This window comes from Taudactylus pleione, unplaced genomic scaffold (genome assembly GCF_031769625.1).
Source record: "Taudactylus pleione unplaced genomic scaffold, aTauple2 ptg000012l, whole genome shotgun sequence".
In the NCBI taxonomy this organism is placed as follows: domain Eukaryota; kingdom Metazoa; phylum Chordata; class Amphibia; order Anura; family Myobatrachidae; genus Taudactylus; species Taudactylus pleione.
In genome coordinates, this window is record NW_028284415.1 from 19,933,256 (window position 1) to 19,958,166 (window position 24,911).

General features: G+C 43.1%; 1 protein-coding gene across 3 annotated transcripts; it reads left to right on the top strand.

Moving 5' to 3' along the window:
- The first annotated feature begins 439 nt into the window (after positions 1-439).
- On the top strand, positions 440-23,670 carry CYBC1 (cytochrome b-245 chaperone 1). Of its 3 annotated transcripts, none has more exons than XM_088468479.1 (7): positions 440-562; positions 15,058-15,155; positions 15,728-15,769; positions 17,437-17,510; positions 18,759-18,855; positions 18,936-19,080; positions 19,177-23,670. In XM_088468479.1, exons 2-7 carry the CDS (start codon positions 15,071-15,073, stop codon positions 19,301-19,303), a joined length of 570 nt encoding a protein of 189 aa, XP_088324605.1. In that variant the 5' UTR covers positions 440-562; positions 15,058-15,070; the 3' UTR covers positions 19,304-23,670. The 3 variants fall into 3 exon arrangements, with proteins under 3 accessions (XP_088324605.1, XP_088324607.1, XP_088324606.1); XM_088468481.1 differs by lacking the exon at positions 440-562 and adding an exon at positions 651-678; XM_088468480.1 differs by lacking the exon at positions 440-562 and adding an exon at positions 2,815-2,874.
- The last annotated feature ends 1,241 nt before the right edge of the window (positions 23,671-24,911 follow it).

Genomic DNA, 24,911 nt, shown 5'->3' on the forward strand with positions numbered 1-24,911 from the left:
CATAGAGGAAAAGAAGGCGAATGAGGAGTTTTTTTCTATTGTGTGGAACTGCAGGATTACATTAAATCTGCAGGCTGCATTTTGCCACATCAATATTTGTAAAGTGGCTAGAGGGTACAGGCTCTCCACTTAATATGGAACTACTAATCCCAGCATAACCCGCATTCCCGTGGTTGGTATGACATGCGGACACGGGTAGAGATAGATCCCCTTCCGTAGATATACGATTATGCGGACACTGGTAATAGCACCACAGCTGGAGAGCCAGATATTGGCATTTTCTGCAATACACATTAATGGCTCACTCACTGTTAGAACTTGAAATAAAGCACAATGTAATATACATTATAAGATCAGACAAAGCGCGACCGTTCTGTGCTATACGTATACGGAGTAACTGTAACAGAATTTAGCAGCGCCTCCTAGTGTCCACGGCGGGCAGAGCGGAATGAATGTGAAGCCTGGGTGGGTCCTCCCGTGTCCCGGCATGCCTCGGGGCTGTACCGTATGCTCAGGAAGCGCAGTAGTACCAAGCATCAGAGGTTCAGGTGCAGACAGTCAGGTATGTGATGAGTGTGTGTCTCTGTGCTCAGTCACTGGGATGCATGTGCTAGTACAAGGATAACAGTGTGGGGAGTAACTATGCTTTGTATACATACTGCACGAACAAAGGGAGCGGTACTGCTCTGTTACATATTTCATTGTGGTATTACATTCCTACGGTTATTTTACATGGATATACTAACTGAATTACAATTGGAGAAGGATCCCCATGTAGATCTAACATAATGAGAATATTATTGAAATGGATAATTGCGTTAACGTCTAATTCAGGTTTGAGAGTTATTCTGCAACTTCAAGTCCCTGCCTGTAACAGTTCTGGATTGCTTATATCAATATGTTGTGGAGCTTCAAATCCAAGCATACCACACCTACCGCACAGGTCGGTGAAGCATGTGGCTATCTACAACTGTTGTGGAACTACAAGTACCAGCATGCCACGCCTGTTTCAAGTTGTGGATAATTGAGACTTGCTAGTTGTTGTGGGCAAGTAATTTCCAATATGCCCATTCCACCTTCAGGGTTAGGTAAATTGGATTTAGTCATCTGTCTCTGTATGCCCTTAATCATTCAGTATGAATCACCGTCGGCCGCATGGCTGGCGGTTAAAATCCCGGCAACGTCAGCCCGACAGAGGTGGAAATCCCGATCATCCTAAAGGTAAGTATAAACTAATCTAATTCTACTCCCTAACCCTCCTTTAGGGTGCCCAACCCTAATCCCCCCACTAAGTGCCTAAACCTAACCCCCCCTCTTTCCCGCCGCCTAAACCTAAGGCCCCCTGGGGGTGCCTAACCCTAAGTTCCCCCCGGGAACGCCTAACCCTAAGTCCCCAGAGGCCCCCCCCCCCCCGCAGCTGTCTGCGCCCGGCATCACTGCAATCGGGATGCCGGGCACCGGTCTCCCGGCGTCGGTAAAATGTCAGGCGTCTAGATTTAGACGCCTATCACTTAACCCTCGCCGGGATTAAGTAGTTGGGAAGCTGCCGGCTGTTGGCATTGCGACGGCCGGCTTCCTAAATGTTTAACGTCCTTACAACCCCAGGCTCCAGATACAGTAGAAGTATGTGAGGTGTATGTACTAAGCCTTGGAGAGAAAGTGGGAGATGTATTATAGCGGCACAGATCTCACCGCTATAACTCTTCCTGCTTCGTCTCTTTACAGAGGCGAAGCAGGAAGCACTAAGGATGAGATGTAAGAACATCTCATCGGCCGGAGCGTGGGAGTGATAACTCCCCAATCCGGCGATCCCTGCCTGAGTACACAGCGCATCTGTCTACTGTTGATGCGCTGTGTCTCACCTCCCGGCCGGCTCCATTAGGCATGCGCAGGATCTCGCAAGCATCACGAGATCACGCATGCAGCCCTGGAGCCAGCAGCCGCTGCAGAAGGGAGAGTGCTGTCCCTGCGGTGGTGATGGGCTGTAGCTGTCGATATTGATAGCTGCGACTGTCGGAACGGTCAGTGCCACTGACCTTAATACATCTTCTAGATAGCAGCGCTAATAATGACGGGTGCATAGTGCCCCTGTCATTTACTTCCAAAACCCAGAATAATACATAGGGGAGAAGCGCTATCGGCGCACATAATGTGCGCTGATACCACTCCTCCCCCATATCGCGCTTAATAACTCTACCTAGGACCGGTACAAGCTTTCGCGGCGCCCTAGGCAAATCTTCATCCTACCACTCTCCACCTCCCAATGCCACCGTCTCCAGCCCCTCACACACAAGGGTGTTTTCAGGGAGTACCCAGAAATATTAAAGATCCCCTAAATGTAACAAGAAGGGTTGCAGCAGATACTACCAATTTTTGGGCAGATCTTCCATTTCCAACAGCCAATGCTGTTGGTTTCTATGGGGGCTGCTAAACTGTAGGCTACGGGCTACTCTTTTACAAATTTTATCGGAGGGATCTTCCGGATCCCTCTTCATCAGTCCCCACTGATGCATGCCCAGTGCACGTGCCAATGCTGAACCCGGAAGTAGAGGGATAGCATAAGCTAAAACGCTGCTTTCAGCTCTTCACTGGGATGGGCTCTTATTGGGACCTATGCCCGGCAAGGGAAATAGACGAAATATAGTATAATATAACTCAGTGGTTCTCAAACTCGGTCCTCAGGACCCCACAAAGTTCATGTTTTCCAGGTCACCCAGCTGGGCACAGGTGTATTCATTACTCACTAACACATTTTAAAAGATCCTTAGGTGGAGCTAATGATTTTACTTGCGATTCTGTGAGGATACCTGCAAAACATGCACTGTTTGGGGTCCCGAGGACCGAGTTTGAGAACTGGTGGTATAACTATATATTGTAAGTAAATGTTACTAGATAAATTATATATTTTGTTTCCTATATTTTCATGTAATCATTTAATTATTTTATAAATGTTGTGATTATACATTTAAGAAATTGTTATTTAACATTTTGGAGAACCTCCAGTACATACATTTATTTTACATAGCTTAATTTACTTATATAGCACCAGTATATGTGTGTGTGTAATTACCCAAAATCTACAAACATTAGCCTCTTTTATGCATGCACAATGTGTATAATTCATAGATATTATACACATTGTACATGCATGAAAAAGGTTCTCCAAAATGTTAAATACTACAATTACTTAAGTGTAGAATCACATGTTTAAATATGACTTAAATAATTAAATGAAAATATAGCAAACAGCCAGAATCTGAAAATATTTACCTCATATGGGGGAATTCAATATGGAGCGAAAACTCAGTTTTTGCGTTAATATCGCACCTATGATGTCATTATTGCAGGTTTTAGTTTTACACTGTATTCAATTTCAAAGACTTTTCGCAGGTTTGAAAAGTCTTTGAAAAAAAACGGGGATAACTTTTCACCACTGAATAGGTGGCGAAAAAAAAGTGCAGAATTGGGCTTTAGGGGTGCAGGCTTAAAAAAAAATAGCCTGCACCCCTGGGAATGACATTTTAAAAATAACTGTGTCAAAAAAAAAAAAAAAAAAAAAGGGACACCCCAAAAAATAAATTAAAAAATTGGGGTGGAAAAAAAAAAATGGGAAAAAAGTGTTTAAAAATAAGGAAATAGATTCAGGGCTATTCTGCAAGTATGCGGCAGGTGTATTCCTGAATAGGCTATTAGCGGCAGGTTCATAGTTGCAGAATTTTTGAAAAACTAACTTTAGGGACATAAAAATATGCTAGTACCCATTTTCATGTACCCCAAATTTGATGGGACCACTTAAAAAAACGAAAAAAAATAAACCTAAGTGCTCTTCTGCAACACTTCTTCAATGTCTGGAAAAAAACACCTGCTGCGGCTATTTAAATCCCCGATTTTCATTTGAAGGCTAAAACGGGGGTACCCATAGTGATCCCCCATGTTTTTACAACTTTAGGGGGTCCTACAATTTTTTCCAGGAAAATTTCATAGTTTATCGCAAATCCCACTTCGCCAGGTCCCGTTTTCGTAAATTTTATATTGAATACGGGGATAAAGCGGGCGCTTGCCCGATACTTTATCCCTGAAAAATCTCCGATGTGGAGCGAAAAGTCCAGCACAGACTTTTCGCTCCCATATTGAATACCCCTCTTAATGTGCTTGCACAGTGTGTGTGTATCTGTCTGTCTGCCTGTGTGTGTAAAATTAGTTTGAATTGAATGTAAAAAGGAGTACAGTGTTAAAAGCTGACAATTTCACTTACCAGATACTGTAAGATAGTTCAACAGCTCCTCATCGTCTTGTCAGGGAGGCGGAGCTTCATCTATGATTGGTAGTGTCTAGATGCCCTTCGCGGAGAGGACCCTGTCAGCTACTGTCCAACGTCATTCCCTACCATCCTCGTGGACATAGAGGGGGAATATAATCTTGTGGCGAGCGAAGCAGTTTCTTCTCTAGATGGACTTTATGGGCATGGAACTGCCCTTCCACCCTTACTGAACGTCACTTCCAGGTCCCTAGCGTGAAGGGGAAATAAGTTCAACCATCTACAGCCATGGCCAAAAGTTTGGAGAATTACACAGTATTTGTTTTCACAAAGTCTGCTGCTTCAGTTTTTATGATGGCAATGTGCATATACTCCAGAATGTCATGAAGAGTGATCGGATGAATTGCAATTAATTTCAAAGTCCCTCTTTGCCATGACAATTAATTTAATCCCAAAAACAAAATTTCCACTGCATTTCAGCCCTGCCACAGAAGGACCAGCTGACATCATGTCAGTGATTCTCTGGTTAACACAGGTGAGAGTGTTGACGAGGAAAAGGCTGGAGATCACTCTGTCATGCTGACTGAGTTAGAATAACAGACTGGAAGCTTTAAAAGTAGGGTGGAGCTTGAAATCATTGTTCTTCCTCTGTTAACCATTGTTACCTGCAAGGAAACACGTGCAGTCATCATTGCTTTGCACAAAAAGGGCTTCACAGTCAAGGATATTGCTGCTAGTAAGATTGCACCTAAATCAACCATTTTTTAATCGGAACTTCAAGGAGAGAGGTTCAATACTTGTGAAGAAGGCTTCAGGACGCTCAAGAACGTCCAGCAAGTGCCAGGACCGTCTCCTAAAGTTGATTCAGCAACTGGATCGGGGCATTACCAGTGCAGAACTTGCTCAGGAATGGCAGCAGGCAGGTGTGAGTGGATCTTCACGCACAGTTAGCCGAAGACTTTTGGAGGATGGCCTCGTGTCAAGAAGGGCAGCAAAGAAACCACTTCTCTCCAGGAAAAACATCAGGGACAGACTGATATTCTGCAAAAGGTACAAGGACTGGACTGCTGAGGACTGGGGTAAAGTTATTTTCTCTGATGAATCCCCTTTCAGATTGTTTGGGGCATTTGGAAAAACTCTGGTCCGGAGAAGGAAAGGTGAGCACTACCATCAGTCCTCTGTCATGCCAACAGAAAAGCATTCTGAAACCATTCATATGTGGGGTAGCTTCTCAGCCAAGGGAGTGGGCTCACTCACAATTTTGCCTAAGAACACAGCCATGAATAAAGAATGGTACCAAAACATCCTTCAAGAGCAACTTCTCCCAACCATCCAAGAACAGTTTGGTGACGAACAATGCCTTTTCCAGCATGATGGAGCACCTTGCCCTAAGGCAAAAGTGATAACTAAGTGGCTCGGGAAACGAAACATCGAAATTTTGGGTCCATGGCCTCAGACCTTAATCCCAGTGAGAACTTGTGGTCAATCTTCAAGAGGCGGGTGGACAAACAAAAACCCACGTATTGTGACAAACTCCAAGCATTGATTAGGCAAGAATGGGTGGCCATCAGTCAGTATGTGGCCCAGAAGTTGATTGACAGCATGCCAGGGGCGAATTGCAGAGGTCTTGAAAAAGAAGGGTCAAAACTGCAAATATTAACTCTTTGCTTAAACTTAATGTAATTGACAATAAAAGCCTTTGACACTTATGGAATGCTTACTTTAGTATACCATAGTAACATCTGAAAAAAAGGTCTAAAAACACTGAAGCAGCAAACTTTGTGAAAACCAATACTTGTGTCATTCTCAAAACTTTTGGCCATGGCTGTATGAATGGCCAGCTGGTGGGAGAGGGAAGAGGAGGGGAGGAGTCTGGAGAGGGAAGTAGATGGGTGGTGCCATCACTCCTCATTGCTGTGTTTGTTGTTGTTTCTAAGTAGTAAGTACAACACTACATGTACATGTCGGGCAGTGTCAGATCAGGGGAGAAGTCCGGTAACGGCTGTAGCTTATAAGGTTCATGGCCGCTGCCATAATTAAGCAGGATAAGGATGTGTCTTTCAGAGACCTCATTTGCTTATGTGCTGGAAGACCTCTGCGGCGCCCCCACAGGTGCCAGCGCCCTAGGCAGCTGCCTAATGGTAGCGCCGGCCCTCAATCTACTCCAAAGAACCAACCAATCAGCTCCTAACTCACTTTACAGGCTGTTTGAAAAATGACAATTCAGAGCTGATTTGTTAGTATTTCCATCCACGTTATCGCTCTCTAAGGCTTAGAACATAGACCTCTCTGTCCCAGAATGCCTTGCTCATTGCATTCTTTTTAGCTTGTGTTTGCCTAAAAATATCTGTATGCTTTGCTTAGCCTATTGCTTATGCAGTCTGTGGATTAGGGATGGCCATTGAATAGTGGTGGTGTTGCCACAGCCATTTTGTTGTGCCTTGCGAAGGCTTGTAGCCATTGCAAGGTAACCATTCTATGGTCTAACCATAAAGCATGTGACAGTGGCAACTAAAGCAATCCTGGCATTGAATGGAAAAAGTATTTCCATCAAATCAAGAACATCAATGGGTGCCAATGATCGGTTTCCAATGGCTATACTTAGGGGTATATTTACTAAAGTGAGAGTTTTTAGAAGTGGGAATGTTGCCAATTAACTAACACCTTCTAGAAGATAATTGCTAGAATCTGGTAGCTATGGGCAACATCTCTACTTCTAAAAACTCTTACTTTAGTAAATATACCCTTTACTGTGAATTTTCAGGAACGTCTGCAATATGTGGAGAACTACAAGCTGTATGTATATATTTTCAGGAATCAAACACTGCCTGTGTCCCTGACTATGGATGCTATTCTAAGGTCCACTCGATATTTCAGCACTCTGGTACAGATTTAGCTAAAATACCCAAAACATAAAATTATTTCTAATCAAGCTGCCACTACCTATTTATTCTGGGGCAACAGGGGCACCAAAATCTGCTACACGCAGATACTACTGCTCAGTTCTTTTTTATTATGGAAAAAAGTACTGGCTCTCACCTAAAGGTATAAGATTTATAGTAGCTTCCACACTCTAGGAAAGTGTTAAGATGTTTATTTTATTAATTTCTGAAATTATTTCACTGATATATTAGGGCTAGTTATAATAACTAAAAATGACACAAAGTTGCCAGTACTTTTGAGTATCACCAAAAAAAAAGCTGTTCAAAGCACATATTTGTTATACCACTTTCAGACAGAAAAATCCCTAAAACCTGGGTTTTTCCCATATCTTTCAACCCGGGAAGGACCCGGGAATTTGCTCCTAACCCTCTTTCACACAGCACATAATTCCCGGGAAATTCCTGGGTCGACCCCTTTCACACAGAACACAGATTATCCCTGCAATATACAGTGTGTCATAATAAATGGACTGCTTTATGGCACACAGAGATGAGGTTATGAAAAGTGCAGCCCGTGCACCGCCATCTCAGCCAATAAGCGCTGCTTACTATGCCCAGAGTAGAAAAACCCGGGTCGGCACCTTTCGGACAGCCGCCAACTCGTGTAAGACCCGAAAAATACCTGGGTCGAAGTACCGGGAATTAGGTCCCATGTTGACCCTTTCAGACAGAAAAAAAACCCGGGTCGACCCGGCTAGAGACGGAAAATTACCGGGTTCTTTTCTCTGTCTGAAAGGGGTATTATTCACTAACCTGTCTAGGAATAAAAAGGTCCCTCTTGTGCTAACATGGGTTAATCACTAAGCAATCTTGATTTTTTTTTTAGTGCTTCTGGTTAATTTAGAGCAGTTAATGACAACCATTATAAACTTTAGATTTAATATACATGATAAATATGTGCTTACAGAAATGACAAAATAATAATTTAAAAATCAATCACCAAGATACACTTAAGCTGATATGGCGAAAGGTGCTCACCCAAGCGCAGTGGCAAAGGTGGGCCTGAAGACCCTTTTTTCCCCTCTAAAACAATCTGAGCACTGCACAGGGTGATTGGAGCATGCATCTTGGGCTTAAATAATAAAAATAATGATTGGTTGCTTTCTTTTACAAATGTAAACAATTATTAGAACACCCCATTTCTTCTTTATGCCTTAGAGGACACAGGCATTACCTTAGGAATAAACTGGAGCAGGATGAGTCCGGGCACCAACTAGAACTTTTTCTCCCTGCAGCCCCGTCTCCTCGTCCCCTATACTCCAGCCCCACCTCCAGGCAGGCCAGTTTTAGGGCCTGATTCATTAAGGATCGCTATTGCAGCTCCATAATCGCACCCAGGTTTGCTGCAAAACTATGCTAACGAATGTTATCGCACTGCCACCATAGACGACCACTGCCACCCACTACCGCTATCCCGCATCCATAATACCTCACAGTCCTGCATGTACATCAGTAACCTTGTGTACCATCAACCCCTCACGCAGAATTACAGCAGCCCTGACCTTGCTTAGAAATTGCTAACCTCATTGCACGCAGTAAGCACTCAAGCTGCGTATCCCGTCGCAATGGCTAATATAAGTAAAGGTGTTCAAATGGACAGGCACGCCTGTGTTTCTCCAACCACTCCAGAGTCATCACCCCAAAATGCTGACTTGACGTCACTCAGTCTGAGATGCCTTTCTTTCTGCGTGAGTGATTGCAGAACGATCGCAATGCTAACTCACGCACGTGCACGGCGGTGCATGCGCAGTATGCACCCTCGTCCATTTCCCTCGTCTCAAAGGGGCAGTGGCTTTTCAGCATCCTCTTCTTGGTTCAGAAGTCGATCGGTTCCTTCGGCCAATCCTCAACTTGAAGGCCATCAACAGGTTCTTGTGGTCCATATGGACGGTGCCTTGTTAGCTCATTAGGTAGCGCTTCAGCCTCATAGGTCAACATTTACTAGGCGGCGGGTCCTAAACCCTGGTTGTTTGATGGCGGATTCTAAACCCTGGCGGTTTAGTGGCAGTTTCTAAATGACACCAAAACCGCTGACTAGTAATTTTAGCCCTAGCCGTGTTCTATTCTATCCTTAAATGTGTTTTGACAGCGGTTTTTGCCTTAGTCAATCTGCGGATAGCAAAACCACCACCAAACCGCCTGGGTTTAGAACCCGCCGCTTAGTAAATTTTGCCCATAGTCTAAAGGTTGTGAGTTTAGGTTTCACACAAGGCAGTAAGTCTCTGCGTTCTATCTTTCTGGCTCTGCAGCAGGGGTTTTCATAGCCTCCTTGGACACTGAGGAGGCCTATTTGCATGTTCTTTTCCGGCTTAGTCACCTGAGATTCCTCAGGTGGGTGGTCCGGGAGGAACATATTTCCTCTTTCTGGTTTTGCCCATTTGGTCATTCCACGGCCCCTCAGGGCTTCATGAAAGTGATAGCAGCTCATTTGTGCCGCGGGGTACCAGGTTTCTGCCTTATTTAGATGACCTTATGATCCTTGCTCGGTCACCGAAAGTTCTCAGCAAACATATGCGTCTCACAGTGGATCTCCTCCAGTCCCATGGAAGGCTCATCAGTTGGGAGTTCCTCCTTGTCTGTCATGAGATGTACCTTCTGCGGGCCTTGCTGGATTCCAGCATTCAGCGGGTCTTCGTGCTAGAAAAGCTTGGGGCCTGCAGGCCAGGATTTGCAAGTTCTTGTGTCATCGCTGAGGGTCAATACTTTCTTGCATATAGATCCTGTGCTCTCTGGTCTTCGCCTTCAATAGGGTGGAATATGCTCAGTTTCACTCCCGGCCTCTTCAGATGGGAGTTCTGTCCCAGTCGAACTGGTCTCATTTGCAGCTGAAGACGTGGAAAATCGTCTCTTGAAAAATTCGGGTCTCCCTCTTGTGGTGGCTCCAGGGTTCCCACTTGGACAAGGGTCTCCAATTTTGGCTTCTAGAATGGGTTCTCCTCACCACTGATGCAGGTCTGCATGGGTGGGAGGCAGTAATCTGTCAGCAGACTTTTCAAGGTCGATGGACGGCTTTGGAGAGTCTGTTGCCGATAGAGGTTCTGGAGCTTCTTGCGGTCTTCATGGATTTTTGCCTGGCTCTGCCGCTTTTCCAGCATCGTCTTGTCCAGGAAAGGTACGATAACGCGACAGCCATCACCTACATTAACCATCAGAGTAGCAATCACAGTCGAGACACCTTAGAGGAGGTGAGTTGCTTTCTCAGCTGGCCAGAGCGTAATCTTCTGGCTCTGCCAGTGGTTTTCTTTCCCGGGTTTGGAATTGGAAAGCGAACTTTCTCAGCCGCCAGGATGTTCACGCCTGCGTTTGGGCATTGCACCCAGATGTCTTTGAGCTACTGGTTCTTCAATAGGGCTTTCCGGACTTCGCCTTCCCGGCACTTTCATAGGCTGCTGAGATTCTGCATTTGCACCATTATCCAGGAGCCTTCCAGGTGTACGCCTTGACAGGCTGGTGAAAGTTTAATTCCCCTGTCTTTCCCCCAATCTCGTGGACTCCACGTGTCCTCCGCAAGTTGACGGTGGAGGGTGGATAGTATTTCTGGTAGCCCCCAATTGGCCACATAGTGTTGGTACGCAGAGCTCATCAGCCTCTCCGTGGACGCTCCGCTGTGTCTTCCTCGGAGGTCGGTTTTTCTGTCTCAGGCCCGCAGTTCCATTCGGTTCTGTACCGTCTCTCTTCAACGGGGTGGTTCTTGAGACATCCGTCCTGCAAACTTAGGGATTTTCCAATATAGTCAGTCGTACTATGCTGAATGCCCGTATTTCTTCCTCTGCAAGTTTTTTTTCACCGCATTGGTAGACTTACTTCGCTTGGTGTTGACAGGAACTTTAACCCAAAAGTGTTTTTTCCTCTCTCGGGTTCGCTCTAGATGGGTCTGGATTTTGGGCTCCACCTTGCTTCTTTGCAGGTGTGGAACTGCACTTGTGGTCTTGGCCAGATTGCTCTGTTGCCTGACGTACAGACTTTTATTCAAGGAGTTCTCCTCGTACAGCCCCCGTTTGTTCCTCCATGGGCAGCTTGGCACTGGTCTTTGGTGCTTCAGGCTCTTCAGTCGTCGTTCTTTGAGCCTTTGCCCTCGTTGGAATTGTTAGTTTACATGGAAATCTGTCTTCCTACCTGCTATAGCGTCGACCTGGCGGGTGTCAGACTTGGGCGCGCTATCCTGACTGTCTCCATTTCTGTTTTCTCACTTTGACCTTCCTAGGGTAGTCTCTAGGTTTTTCATCACTCCCTCCGGTCCTTGGTAAATAGGACCCGGGAACTCCGTAGTACGGGTTCATTTTTTGACTTTCACAGCCGGGGCCGGTCGCCTTCAAGATGGATTTTGGGCAGGTGACTCCGTTTGACTATCCGTCATGCTTACGCTGTGGCGGACCATCTGTGGTGATGGCTCATTCCACCAGATCGGTTGGTACTTCTTGGACAGCTCAGCTGAGCAACTTGATAATGCGCCCACCATGGTCCTCCCATACGTTCCTAAGATTCTATTCATTTGACACCTTCGCTACCGTGGTTGCAGATTTTGGCCAAAGGGTTGTCAGCGCAGCTCTGGCACATACCTTCCCTGATTGGGATAGCTTTGGGACATCCCATGGTAATGCCTGTGTCCCATATGACATGAAGAAGAAAAGGAGATTTATGGTCTTACCTGGTTAAATGCTTTTCTTCGGAAACCATATGGGACACAGGGCACCCACCCTGATGCACAGAGCTTACAGGGTTTTTACTCTGCTTCCAGTCCTCCTTTTTGGCGTTTCGGGGGGTGTTGGGACCTGTGTGTGTTGATCCGCCTTCTCCTCTTTCTCGCTACTGCCTTGGGCTTGCCAACTAAACTGGCTGGGCTGGGTGAGGGGTATAGGGGAGGAGGAGCTGCCTCCTGCTCCAGCCTATACCCATGATAATGCCTGTATCCCCTATGGATTCTGAAGAAAAGGATTTAACCAGGTAAGACCATAAATGTACACATTCATGGGAGTTTTTGTATTGGATGTAAGTGATGTCATTTCAGCTGTAGAAAAAACTAAATTCACTAATACATGTTATCTAAAGCAGTCAGCTTTTTGTCCCAGGTGTTCTTTTCAGATTCTAATGGTGCATACACACAGAACGATCAGTCAGTAATAACGATATCGCTGACTGATCTCCCTGCACCTTCCCGGTGTGCTGGATGATCGATATAGTTTATCCAGCACACCACCAAATCACCAATGACAGGCCAGCGATCCGCAATCAAAGATCGATCGCGGGTCCCTATGTAACCTGCACAATATCGCCCAGGTTGGCCTGTATGCACGGTCGATGGACGATATCGTTATCGTCCATACATGCCCGCGCATCGCTGGTCGTTTGATGACGTTATGAACGATATCGTTAATTTTTATCATACCATGTGTATGCACTATTAGGTTCTGTTTGTGTCATGCAAATTGGAATGAGGAGACAAAATCAGCAGCCATATTCATTGTTTTAACAGAAAAATACATTTTACAATTGGCTTTTAATGCAGACACATGATGTTTAAATGCCCTTCTTCCACCGCAAAGCAACAAACAATTTGTAATGCTGGGTACCCACTATGCCAACGGCCCCAGTTAAGCGACGGACCAACAGACCGAGCGGCCGAGTTTTAAGTATATCCATGCTTGGTACTAATTAAGTCACCTGTGCTTAAGCATGGCTACCATTCAAACCTGGACTGTTATGCCGGGTACACAATAGACGATATGCCATCCGATCCGGTGTGTTGGTGGACAGGTTTGCACTTCTGTTTGTCCACACATTTACATTACATTAACCATAAATAATTTCATTTGGTGCTGGACCAGCAACCCGAGGCACCCCTGCAAGTGTCCTGAGGCAACCCTGGGTACCACGGCGCACAGTTTAGGAACCACTGCGCATATGTACTGGATAGTATATTTCCCAAATGATGACAAAATATTAAAGGTGCCTACACACTTGGCGATGTACTCACAATCCGACATCGTGTATGATTTTCCTTGAACTCTTCCCCCGGCAGCCCCCCGGCAGTCCTGCACACGATTTGGTGTAAAAAGTGTCCAATGTGACGAACGATCTGTCGTACATCCTTACTTTTTCCAGACTGGAAAAATCTGCCCTACAGCACGGCAGATCTGAAGATGCGATGCACACCTGCGGGGACGCGCATCGTGATCATGAGTGGACACTCGCGATTTGGGCATATTTTACATGATTTGTCGCCACGATGCATCGGAATCGGGCAAATCGTGTAAAATATCGCTAAGTGTGTAGGCACCTTAAAGCATGCAGATTTAAACTATCTCATTTGGAAACATTTTAATGATGTCAAGATGTTTGAGTGAATGTCCACTTTAAACTGCATTTGTCACACAAACAACAGAGACAGCAGTTTTGCCGACTGAAACAATGTTAATAATTCGGTAGGATCCAGTGACCTCACTGAGGTACTTTGTGGAGGTAGCCATTTTGTGAGATGAACCAATATTTTGAAGACTGTAACCTAGTAATTCACTAGCAATCAATGACATCACAAATGCATGTTGTACTTACAGCTATGTCATCTGCTCCTAGTGAATGTATAACTAGTGGATTAGCTCATAAAATGGCTGCCATCACTCTTTCAGCTAGTCCTCATCTGAATGGTAATTTTCACTTGATTCATTACAGTGTAACTTCCCCATTTTGTTCCACTTCCTTAAACCTCTTCCCATTTGCCATCTGTATTCTCTATCACTGTCAGCAGAAGTTGGGGATGTGGAGGTATTGCATTTTTGTATTTCATTTCACAAAACTCTTTTCATGAACTTTGACTAGGGAAGCGTAACGTATTGTGTTAGAGCAATACAGGAAGGTGCCAAACTTACATTTGTACAAGGAATATTGTGCATCCTGTAACACTGCCTGACTGGCTGCTGGAAATTACAGAGCAGGTATGAGTTGTCACCATTTACCTTCTGCCCAAAGTTTGAACAGCAGAAGTTTACAACAGTCTGACAATTTTTTTTAAGAGCTTAAAAGAGGAATTACTTAAATTACTTTTTTTTGGGTGAGTCACCCCCTACCCTGCCCGTAGTCTAGCGGGAACACTAGCAACGGTATTCACTGTGGCCTCTTTCAGCAGGATAATGTGCCCTGTCACATTGCCGAGATGTATATGTGTATATCGTTCAGTCCATCTGGTAGTGTGTACACACCATATATCTGTTAGAGATGCCTTTCACAGATATTGGATATAGCTGAAAGATATATCTTTCACATCTGCTTGTGTGTGTACACGACCGACTGACCCATATGCTGGCCACAGGAACCAGCAATAATGACATCACTGCTGCTTCTTCTGGCCAGACATATCGGGTGGCCGATTGGTAAGTGTGTATGCACAAGGGCGTGTTTGCATAACCTTGCCAAATCGTTAAATTGGTGGAGGGTCAGCCGATCTAACAATTTGTCGTTCAGGTTTGTACCCCAGATTAGTCTTTAGACAGTCCCTCCAACATGACCCATTCCATTAGGTACAAAATTCTCTGCTCCTGGACTTCTCTTAATTTATGATTGCAGCCACCTGTGCTGAAACACCTGTCTCATCAAGTACCTAGCTCAACACAGGTGTCTGCAATCATACATTAGGTGGTAAGTCCAGGAGCAGAGTGTTTTGTACCTAATGGAACGGGTCATGTTGGAGGGTAGGCTTTAGATAATGTTGGAGCTGTAGGTAAGATGTACAGAACTCATCTAATAATGGTTTTGTTAGTTTTTTTTTCCCCTCTCTCTCTCTCTCTCTCTCTCTCCTATACTCCCAGTCTTTGTTACCTATTCCTTTATCATTTACTCTTTGCTTTTATCTTTCTATTACAGGACACAGCCAGCCATGTATATGCAAGTAGAAAACCGTACAGGCACCCTCTTACATTTGAAGAGGAATCCCAGCATTCGTTCCTGGTCCCTTTTAGTTGGTGAGTTCTATTTGGAGTTTATATGCCACTTCTGTTTGGAGGCTAGCTCATGTAACCACCATTATTTCTTACATTTCACAGAACTTGATGGTTAACCCAAATTCTTCTTTTTTTTTTTTTCAATATATCCCTTTCTCCATATGAGGTTCAGAATTATATGGGTTCCACACACGAGATCCCCTCTGGTCTGGGAATGTAACATTTAATGAGATAAAACCATGCAGGGTCAATCAGGGAGGCAGAGCGGACAAGTTATGTCACCAGTGGCTTCTACTGCCAGAGCTGCCGCTATTGGGTGACTTGCTGACAATCCCTGAAAATGATCCCGCCCATTTTTTAAATTCTTTTGTCAGTGTTCAAGGTCCTAGAGGAAACAATGGGAAAGGGCGGGGTTGTACAAGGGGATCTACCTCAGTCGTGTGGAATATTTATGTAATGCCGCATTGCAGCCAATCAGACATTTGCTTTCATTTTCAAAATAGTGCTGCTAATGATTGATTCTAGTTGCTATGGGCAACAAAACATTAATCCACATTTACTGCAGAATAACAGTTTTCTTTTCTTTTTTTTAGGGATCTCATCTGTGGGCTTTGCTGCAGCCTATTTTAGTACAGGTATGTTCATAGTAGATCTTTTCATTTGTTTGCAATCTGGCTGTACTTCTAAGCAGCTATATCAATATAGTACTGTAGTGACTAGTGGAAAATGACTATTGCTCTGCAGTGGATCGCCAGCCAGTCCACTATAAAGGACAGGATTTTATATAGAAGGTTAGGCATATCCCCTCTTTCCCATTATTCACCAGAGTGTCCCGGTCATAGCATGACCAATATGGGGTTTGATATTGGATCCCTGCGGTCAGAATCCCGACGCCAGCATCCCGACAGGGTTAGGATACCGACACCTGTCGAACAGAATCATAACCCTCCCTCTCTCCCTACCACTCCCTCGCCGCTTTAGGAAAGAATACCTAACCCACCCTCCCTTCACTGTAAACCTAAACTAATCCACCTCTTAGTGCCTAGCCTTAGCCCCAGTTATGCCGGTCCTGGGATTCTGACAGGTGTTGGACCGCATCCCCCTAACATAGCTGGGCAGACACTCTGGATAGCTACTCTCCTACACATTAGCACACTAGGCCAGTGTGGAAGTCTGACATAGAGCAGAGGGTTCAGCACTGGAGAGACAGCTCTGTCTCAGTCTGACTGTCAAGTATGTAGAGAATAATTTGTGTCTAGCACAGCTGCTTGTCTTGTCCAGTATATCCCAACAGTGCTCGCTACCAGTCCAGAGTGCAGCAGGGCTGACATAGATGGTGCGGGGCTGGACAGATGGCTGCCTATTTAGGCTTTAGCTTATTGGGCACTACTTATGCATCACAGAATCGCCCCTGTCTGTTTTTAGACTAGCTCCAGTATTTGAGGACCAGATGATCCTTACTTACCATTTTCACATAAAAATCACTACTTGTAAACTTGCAGTCCGGAAAGAGAATGTACTGACTTTGCAAGTATATAAATAAACAAAAACACTATTGTGCAGAGTTGCACCCACTACAGTGCATCCGGAAAGTATTCACAGCACTTCACTTTTTCCACATTTTGTTATGTTACAGCCTTATTCCAAAATGGAATAAATTCATTTTTGTCCTCAAAATTCTACATACAATACCCCATAATGACAACGTGTAAAAAGTTTTTTTGAGATTATTGCAAATTTAATTAAGAAACAAAGAAAACTAAGAAATCACATGTACAAAAGTATTTCCAGCCTTTGCCATGAAGCTCAGGTGCATCCTGTCTCCACTGATCATCCTTGAGATGTTCGTACAGCTTAATTGGAGTCCACCTGTGGTAAATTCAGTTGATTGGACATGATGGAAAAAGTGAAGCGCTGTGAATACTTTCCAGATGCACTATATGTTCCCAAAGCAGACTTTTAAGATGAATTTTCATTATATTAAGCTTTTAACATTTCCATTTTTCTATTTCTTAGTTTAGAGATAATAATGTAGGGGACCATACATACTTAAACTAAGAAAAAAACAAGTACTGTGCAATTTTGACTGTTACAGAAGTGACTGGCTATAGATTCTGTGTATGACTATTAATATCCCCATAAGCAGCTTCAGTTGGGGGGCAGATTAATAGTAGCTGTATCTCATTCTGTCTCCCCTTGGGGAACACCAGCCACTCATAATTTTGGTTGGAAGGAGAATATCTTAGGGGGATGGTCAGCCTATATTGCATCACTAAAGCTGCCCTTTTCCTTCCAACACTAGATTCCTGTGCCTGGAAGCTATTTTATGTGGCCGGCTGCCTGTTTGTGGCTATTCAAAATCTAGAAGATTGGGAGGTGAGTGTTGCTTGCAGTATCTTCTCACTTATCTAGATGCAGTGTTCCTAACTTTCTTCCTTGTAATAGCACTTGGTTGACAGACCCTTCCCTGTGATCCCCACTATTTGCTTTATTTAGCAGGGTCCCAACACTCGCATGTAACGAGGACCACTTCCCATTTCTTTCAGTGCTGCTCAGTCATCTATACATCATAGGGGAACGACACAGTGGATATAACTGAAAGAATTAGAGATGCGGTGTCAGATCTGTGGTGACCTTTAATTGTTTATCTGATTTTGTCAGTTGTTTATTTTTTCTAGAATATAAAAGGAAACCTCTAGTTGGTTACTATGGTCAACACCAATGACTTCCAATATATATTTGCTCAGTCTTCTAAGAAAAAAATATAACCACCCCACATCTGAATGATGCTTTATTCAGTGGTTATTGAACAATCATTCTAGAACCCAGGCAGCTTTTAAGGTTGTATAGTTGAACAATTATGTACAACTGTAACAGTGCTGAAATATTGTGGCACAAACATCATAGTTACATTCTAAATACAATTTGTTTGTACCGCTCCCACTTTTTACATCACTTTGATCTCTTCAGCATAGGGATTTCTGCACTGGATTGAAAAAACGCGCCGGCCGGCCATATACACCGCGCCGGTGTATACAATGCACAGTCCGGTGTACAAGCACGCAGTGTATGTAGCAGCATGCCGTCGCTCATTGCATCGTCCAATCTGGTGTACAGCACAGCAGATGGGACGATGCCATGAACCACTAGTGTGCAATCAGGTGTACACGCTATACGATCCACACAATATATCGTTCCGATCCAGAACGATATATCGTACAATGGGGCAGATGTATGAAGCTCTGGAAAGTGATAAAGTGCAGAGTGATAAATGACCATCCAATCAGCTACAAACTGTCATGTTACAAGCTGTGTTTGAAAAATGACAGTTGGAAGCTGATTGGTTGGTCATTTATCACTCTGCACTTTATCACTTCCCAGAGCTTCATACATCTGCCCCAATATATCTTATAGTGTACACTGCTTGAATGTTGGTTTTACAAAGCGCACTGAATAATTTTCACTGTTGGCTCTGTGCCGGCTTTGAAAACATTACTTACTAAGTGGTAAAGTCATATAGGTATTCTCCCACTTTCAATATCATGTGGCTACTGGGGGTTCTCTGGGCTATTTGGCTTTTTTGCCTTTATAGTATATTTTTATTTTCTCTTGCACTTGTCCCAGGAAGCAATATTTGACAAGAGGGAAAGGAAAGCCACCCTGAAAACATTCAATTTGTACAAGAAAATCCTGACATTATGTAAAGGAGGACATGAGCAAGGTAGATGAATAGGCGTATGATAACAGAAAGCCCATGAACTTGGTTATAGTGAACACACAAACATGTATTTTCTCCCACAGTCGTGGTTCTTCTCAGTGAGATCCGGGACGTGAACGTCGAGGAGGAAAAAGTGAGATATTTTGGCAAAGGCTACCTCATCGTCCTGCGTCTGGTAACGGGAATTTCTCACCCCCTTACACAGAGCGCAGTACTAGGAGGCAGAAGGTAAATACGCCACAGATTTCTTATACTATAAAAATGGAGAGGTTACATGTATGATTTAAAAAAAAAAAAAAATATTTGTAACTATTTTGCTTCCAGTGACGTGGAAGCTGTAGCCAAACTACTCACCACTTTCCTGGATCTAGACCTGGCTGGGTTCCGCTCCCGGATAGCAGAAGAGAGCAGTGACAGCGAGGAGATATTGGGCAAGGAGGATGAAGAATGAGTCCGAGGTAAAACAGGACATGGAGGAATTCCACAATGAAGGCAGGCTTTCATCCTGACATCAGTCACTTCATTCCGTGGCATCACAATGCAGTCTCAACATTTATATCCTGGTGCTTTCTGGTAACATCCCAGCTGGGCTCATCTCATAATCTAAACCCTCATGTGACATCACAACAGATTTCTCTCATCTCAATGTAGAAATCTTTGTTGGTACCTTTCTGCAAGTTGGTCTCTGCACAAAAACATAGGTTTGTGTATAGTAAAACTGGCTGCTGTTTGGCACTGTGATGTGGGAAGAGGCATGCCATGACCCGGATATTTGATGCCACAAAGGAAGCCTACTTTTACTTTCTGGAAACCTAAAACCTGTAACTTTCTTTCTTTTTCTTTTTTTCATGCCTCAAGACTGTCAACTTGATTTATTTTTTAACAATTTTATTGCACTAATCCTTATTGCTTTAAATGTGCTCTTTTGAAGGACGTGCCTTAGTACATTCAATTCCATATGTTTTTATTTATAGAAGAAAAATACCAAATCCCTATATGGCTCAGTGTTAAATCATATAAAACTTGAAAGAATGAACCATTAAGTTCTGCTGTGAGAGAAGGTACTACAACTCTTGCCACATGGAGGGCTGTCCAGCGTTGCTTGATTTCCCCACTAGAGGGAGCTTAATGAGATCTGATTTGTTGACTTCCATCAGATATCGCCTAGAATAGATGTCAGTTCTTGCTTGGCTGCTTAGCCTTTGGGGGTCATACAAATCTAACACTCACTATGTTACCAAAACCAATCTTCTATAACCAAATCCAGGATTTAATTAAAATTATAACTGTTAGTTACTTTTTTTTCAACATGGTCATGAGCAGTATATCCAAGAAAGACTAGCTGCTGAATTGTTAAGCAGTTGTATTGAAAGCTACTCGCTGAGTAACTTTGTTCCATTACACAACTCCCACATTGTCATAGAGGTACTATAGAAACATTAAGCACTGCTATATTATCCTGACATTTCCACTGCGTTTTGCAGCTGAAAAAAGGTAGTGGCTTCTATCAGAAGATCTTGCAGTCTAATATTTGGGAGGTCTAGGTTGGTTTGTACTGTTTCTACTGTGAAGGAGATGGAGCTTCTTCCACTGGTTGTAATGATAAATATATATAAAATATAACAGGTATTCTGCTGTACTTCTGGTACGCTGTGCATTTTTTGTTTTTTATTTATGCCAGGTCACGATCCACATCAGACATATATTTTGTTTGGTACAATTCTTAAGGTTCAATTATATGCCTTGCTGACATGGAAGTGTGTGTGCTACAAACACAGTAACCGTCCATGTACTTACACTCTAAATCCGTTATACGTAGCTGTTGTTTGGCCTTTGTGTGTGGAGTCCATGGTGTGGTAACTCAGAAATCCTTCTCCCTACATTGTTTTGGCAATTGGTGGTGGTGAATGTAGGTAGAATTTATGCAAGAACAAAATTAATATATAAATGATTTATAGAATAAATTTAAATGAAAACTTAATAGATCATGATAAAGGAATGTAATCAGATGGAGAACATAGTAATATATATCAATTATTTTTCAAAAGCGGATAGATGACTAATAGTGTAAAAGTTTAATGATGCCAATGAATATAATGAATTTAAATGAGTCTGGTGGGATAGCTTTTACAGTGATGACAAACTACAAGTCTTATTAAATTACAAAATGTTACGTGGGAGTTGGTAGTGGTATATAAATATTAGTTTATAAAGCTAGGAATGAAAATGAAGTGCTGTGAATAAATGAATAGAATTAGTTATAATGAAAAATGTCAAAGCTCTGTAAAAGTTATCCCACAGTGTGAATGTATAAAACTGTTGATAATAATGGTATAATTACATAACATTGATGTGCAAACTGCAGTAGTAGCCGTGATTCTTTTAGTATTATGAACTCGCTGAGGAAGCAACAAACCTTTAGCCAAAATGAGTTTTGGGAAGAAAAATATCATTGCCCGAGCATGCACACCTTATTAGTTCAAAATCATGATGATTTCTCTTTATTATTGCTTCATGTTAACAGTAGTGTTAGAAAATTTGCACAACCTTTAAAGTTTTTTGAGTAATGGAGTACAGATCTCCATCTAAGTCATAAAAAGACATAACGGAAAAAAGAAATCAATAAACAAAAACAAAAGGATATACTTTTTTAATTAATGTATTGATCAAAATGATCCAACATGAAATCTTTGTTGGAAAATATGTGAGAGTCACTAGGACAGGTTTAGTATGCCTTAACAGCAAAACTGTGGCAGGGTATGCTAGGACGGATATGTAGTTCCAAAGCAGCTGAATTGCCGCAGGTTTCCTACCCCTGCTCTAGGATTAAGTAACTGGTGTGATCACCTTTAGAAGCAATGACTTCAGTAGAATGTTCTTCTGTTGTTGACCAGACCCACAACTCGGCTTGTAGGAATGTTGGCTCAGTCCTACTTACAGAACTGCTTCCATTCGTGAGTGTTGGTGGTCTTCCTTTTATGAACATTCCGCTTCATATCCTGCCACAACATTTCTTTTGCATTAAGATCTAGCCTTGGCCATTCCACACAAAATTTCTTCTGCTTAAACCATTTTCTGTAGACTGACTTTGTGTTAACCACTAAACTGATGATTTTTTTTTTTTCCCTTAAAGCAACTCAGGTTTTTTTATGATTGTCCGAGGTCAAGAACATCTATTTATAGCTTATCCCACACGATTTTATTTAAAATATATATTTTTGCAACACATACGTTGACATCGATGTTATAATATCGGTCAACAATGTTCGGAACAGCATGACTTTTCCCAGTGGCTGCTCCTCTGAGCAGCTGCCGTGCACACTGTCGCGTGGTTAATTTACATGTCCCCGCTGGCTGCTGCTCTCTAAAGTTAAAGGATCTATAGAGGCCTGCAGTTCCTTTAACGATACCCAGGGATTCATTGTAATCTCCCGGACAATTATATGCTTTCTCTAGGAGTGAACTATATTGGAGAATCATCAAAAAATTGTGTGGTGAAGACCAACCTTTACATTTTAAGATACCGGTTTATGTTTTTTTAAGTCAAAGCCATCCACAAAATTTGCACCCAATTGCCATGCCATTTATTGACACTCCTGACTGTAATTATTCCCTTAAGGTGCCTGTCAGTCTTTGAAATTCACATTCATTTTCCAACAAATTTAATGTTGGATCACTTTGATTAATGAATGAAAAGTATATCCTTTTGTGCGCAATTTCATACATTGGGTTCTTTATTTTTATCACTTAGCTGAAGAACTACACATTATCGCGCCAGAGGGTTGGGATTGGCTAGAACAGGCGTGGGAGACTGAAAAGGCGTGTATGAAAATAGGAGGTTTGATCCAGCTCTTCCTCATGTGTTGTAGTGTTCACTCTAGAAAGGGCACTCGGGTGCCCCAAAAAGGGGTGTGGCCACCAGAAAAGGCGTATGTCTTTAAGACATGCCCCCTCTTCATCACTCTTGGGAGTCCACGTCACTTACGGCCATACCGGGCTGCCCCCAAGCTCTACCCTCTATGTGATTAGATTCCAGATCGGTTCCCAATATAGCGTATGCTGTACACGCCATGTCAGTCCTGTTGTTTTGGTATAGTTTAGAAAGTGCAGAGGGTACGTACCTGGGCCCATTGTCTGCTGATAGTTTATCATACATATGTCTCACTTGTGGAGGTTTGTATTTAAATCAGCAATGACATGGATTCCCTCAGCTTGTCAGCAGACGAAAGAACATTATGACAGTAGCGCAGAGGAAGGTAGTGAGAGACACCTGATTTGCTGTGAATCTACTTTTCTCAGCATGCCTTTCACAGTGACCTGTACTGTGGCAGGGCATACTGGCATGTGTAGTTCCACGCCAGATGAAGTGTGGCATGTGGTGAACCCCTAATGCAGGTAAAATAACCAGGGTAGAATTAACAGTATCAATAGTAAAGTGCAGCAGCAGAGTATATAACTAGCATCCGCACAATACAAAGCACAAGTATCTGACTACAGATGTGTCCTTGCTCATCTAGTCTCAATGCAGTGAGATATACCTGGCATGAGTGAGCCGTCATGTTCCGTGCATTGCTGCTAGCGTCTGGCGTTTTTGTTTTCCGAAAATTGCGTTTAAGTGGCAATGTGACTTGGATGCACTAGGAGACTGTGCTGATTGATCTGATATGTGACACTTGTATATCTGTGTGCATCGGAGACTGTAAACAGAACGTGGAAAAAGCTGTGGCCACTACATCGTAGCACTTTGCATGCTGCTTGAGACACACAGATATATACAGTCAGGTCCATAAATATTGGGACATTGTCAGAATTTTCAGATTTTGGCCTCTATTCACCACCACAATGGCTTTGAAATGAAACAAACAAGATGTGCTTTAACTGCAGACTTTCACATTTAATTTGAGGGTAATTATATCCAAATCAGGTGAACGGTGTAGGAATTACAACGGTTTCTATATGTGCCTCCCACTTTTTAAGGGGCCAAAAGTAATGGGACAAACTAAACAATCCTAAATCTAACTTTCACTTTTTAATACTTTGTTGCAAATCCTTTGCAAGCAATTACAGTCTGAAGTCTGGAACGCATAGACATCACCAGACGCTGGGTTTCATCCCTGGTGATGCTCTGCCAGGCCTCTACTGCAAATGTCTTCAGTTCCTGCTTGTTCTTGGGGCATTTTCCCTTCAGTTTTGTCTTCATCAAGTGAAATGCATGCTCAATCGGATTCAGGTCAGGGGATTGACTTGGCCATTGCATAACATTCCACTTTTTAGCCTTAAAAAACTCTTTGGTTGCTTTTGCAGTATGCTTCGGGTCGTTGTCCATCTGCACTGTGAAGCGCCGTCCAATGAGTTCTGAAGCATTTGACTGAATATGAGCATATAATATTGCCCGAAACACTTCAGAATTCATTCTGCTGCTTTTGTCAGCAGTCACATCATCAATAAATACAAGGGAACCAGTTCCATTGGCAGCCATACATGCCCACGCCATGACACTACCACCACCATGCTTCACTGATGAGGTGGTATGTTTTGGATTATGAACAGTTCCTTTCCTTCTCCATACTCTTCTCTTCCCATCACTCTAGTACAAGTTGATCTTTGTCTCATCTGTCCATAGGATGTTTTTCCAGAACTGTAATGGCTTTTTTAGATGTTGTTTGGCAAACTCTAATCTGGTCTTCCTGTTTTTGAGGCTCACCAATGGTTTACATCTTGTGGTGAACCCTCTATATTCACTCTTGTGAAGTCTTCTCTTGATTGTTGACTTTGACACATATACACCTACCTCCAGGAGAGTGTTCTTGATTTGGCCAACTATTGTGAAGGGGTTTTTCTTCACCAGGGAAATAATTCTTCTGTCATCCACCACAGTTGTTTTCCGTGGTCTTCCGGGTCTTTTGGTGTTGCTTAGCGTTCTTTCTTTTTAAGAATGTTCCAAACAGTTGATTTGCACACACCTAATGTTTTTGCTATCTCTCTGATGGGTTTGTTTTGATTTTTCAGCCTAATGATGGCTTGCTTCACTGATAGTGACAGCTCTTTGGATCTCATAT

What these genes read in the sequence shown, in the direction of transcription:
- CYBC1 (XM_088468479.1), top strand. Translation starts at nt 15,071, where the DNA reads ATGTATATGCAAGTAGAAAACCGTACAGGCACCCTCTTACATTTGAAG. An exon ending in TTCCTGGTCCCTTTTAGTTG is followed by an intron (nt 15,156 to 15,727) that starts GTGAGTTCTATT and finishes TCTTTTTTTTAG; the next exon opens with GGATCTCATCTGTGGGCTTT. An exon ending in TGCAGCCTATTTTAGTACAG is followed by an intron (nt 15,770 to 17,436) that starts GTATGTTCATAG and finishes TTCCAACACTAG; the next exon opens with ATTCCTGTGCCTGGAAGCTA.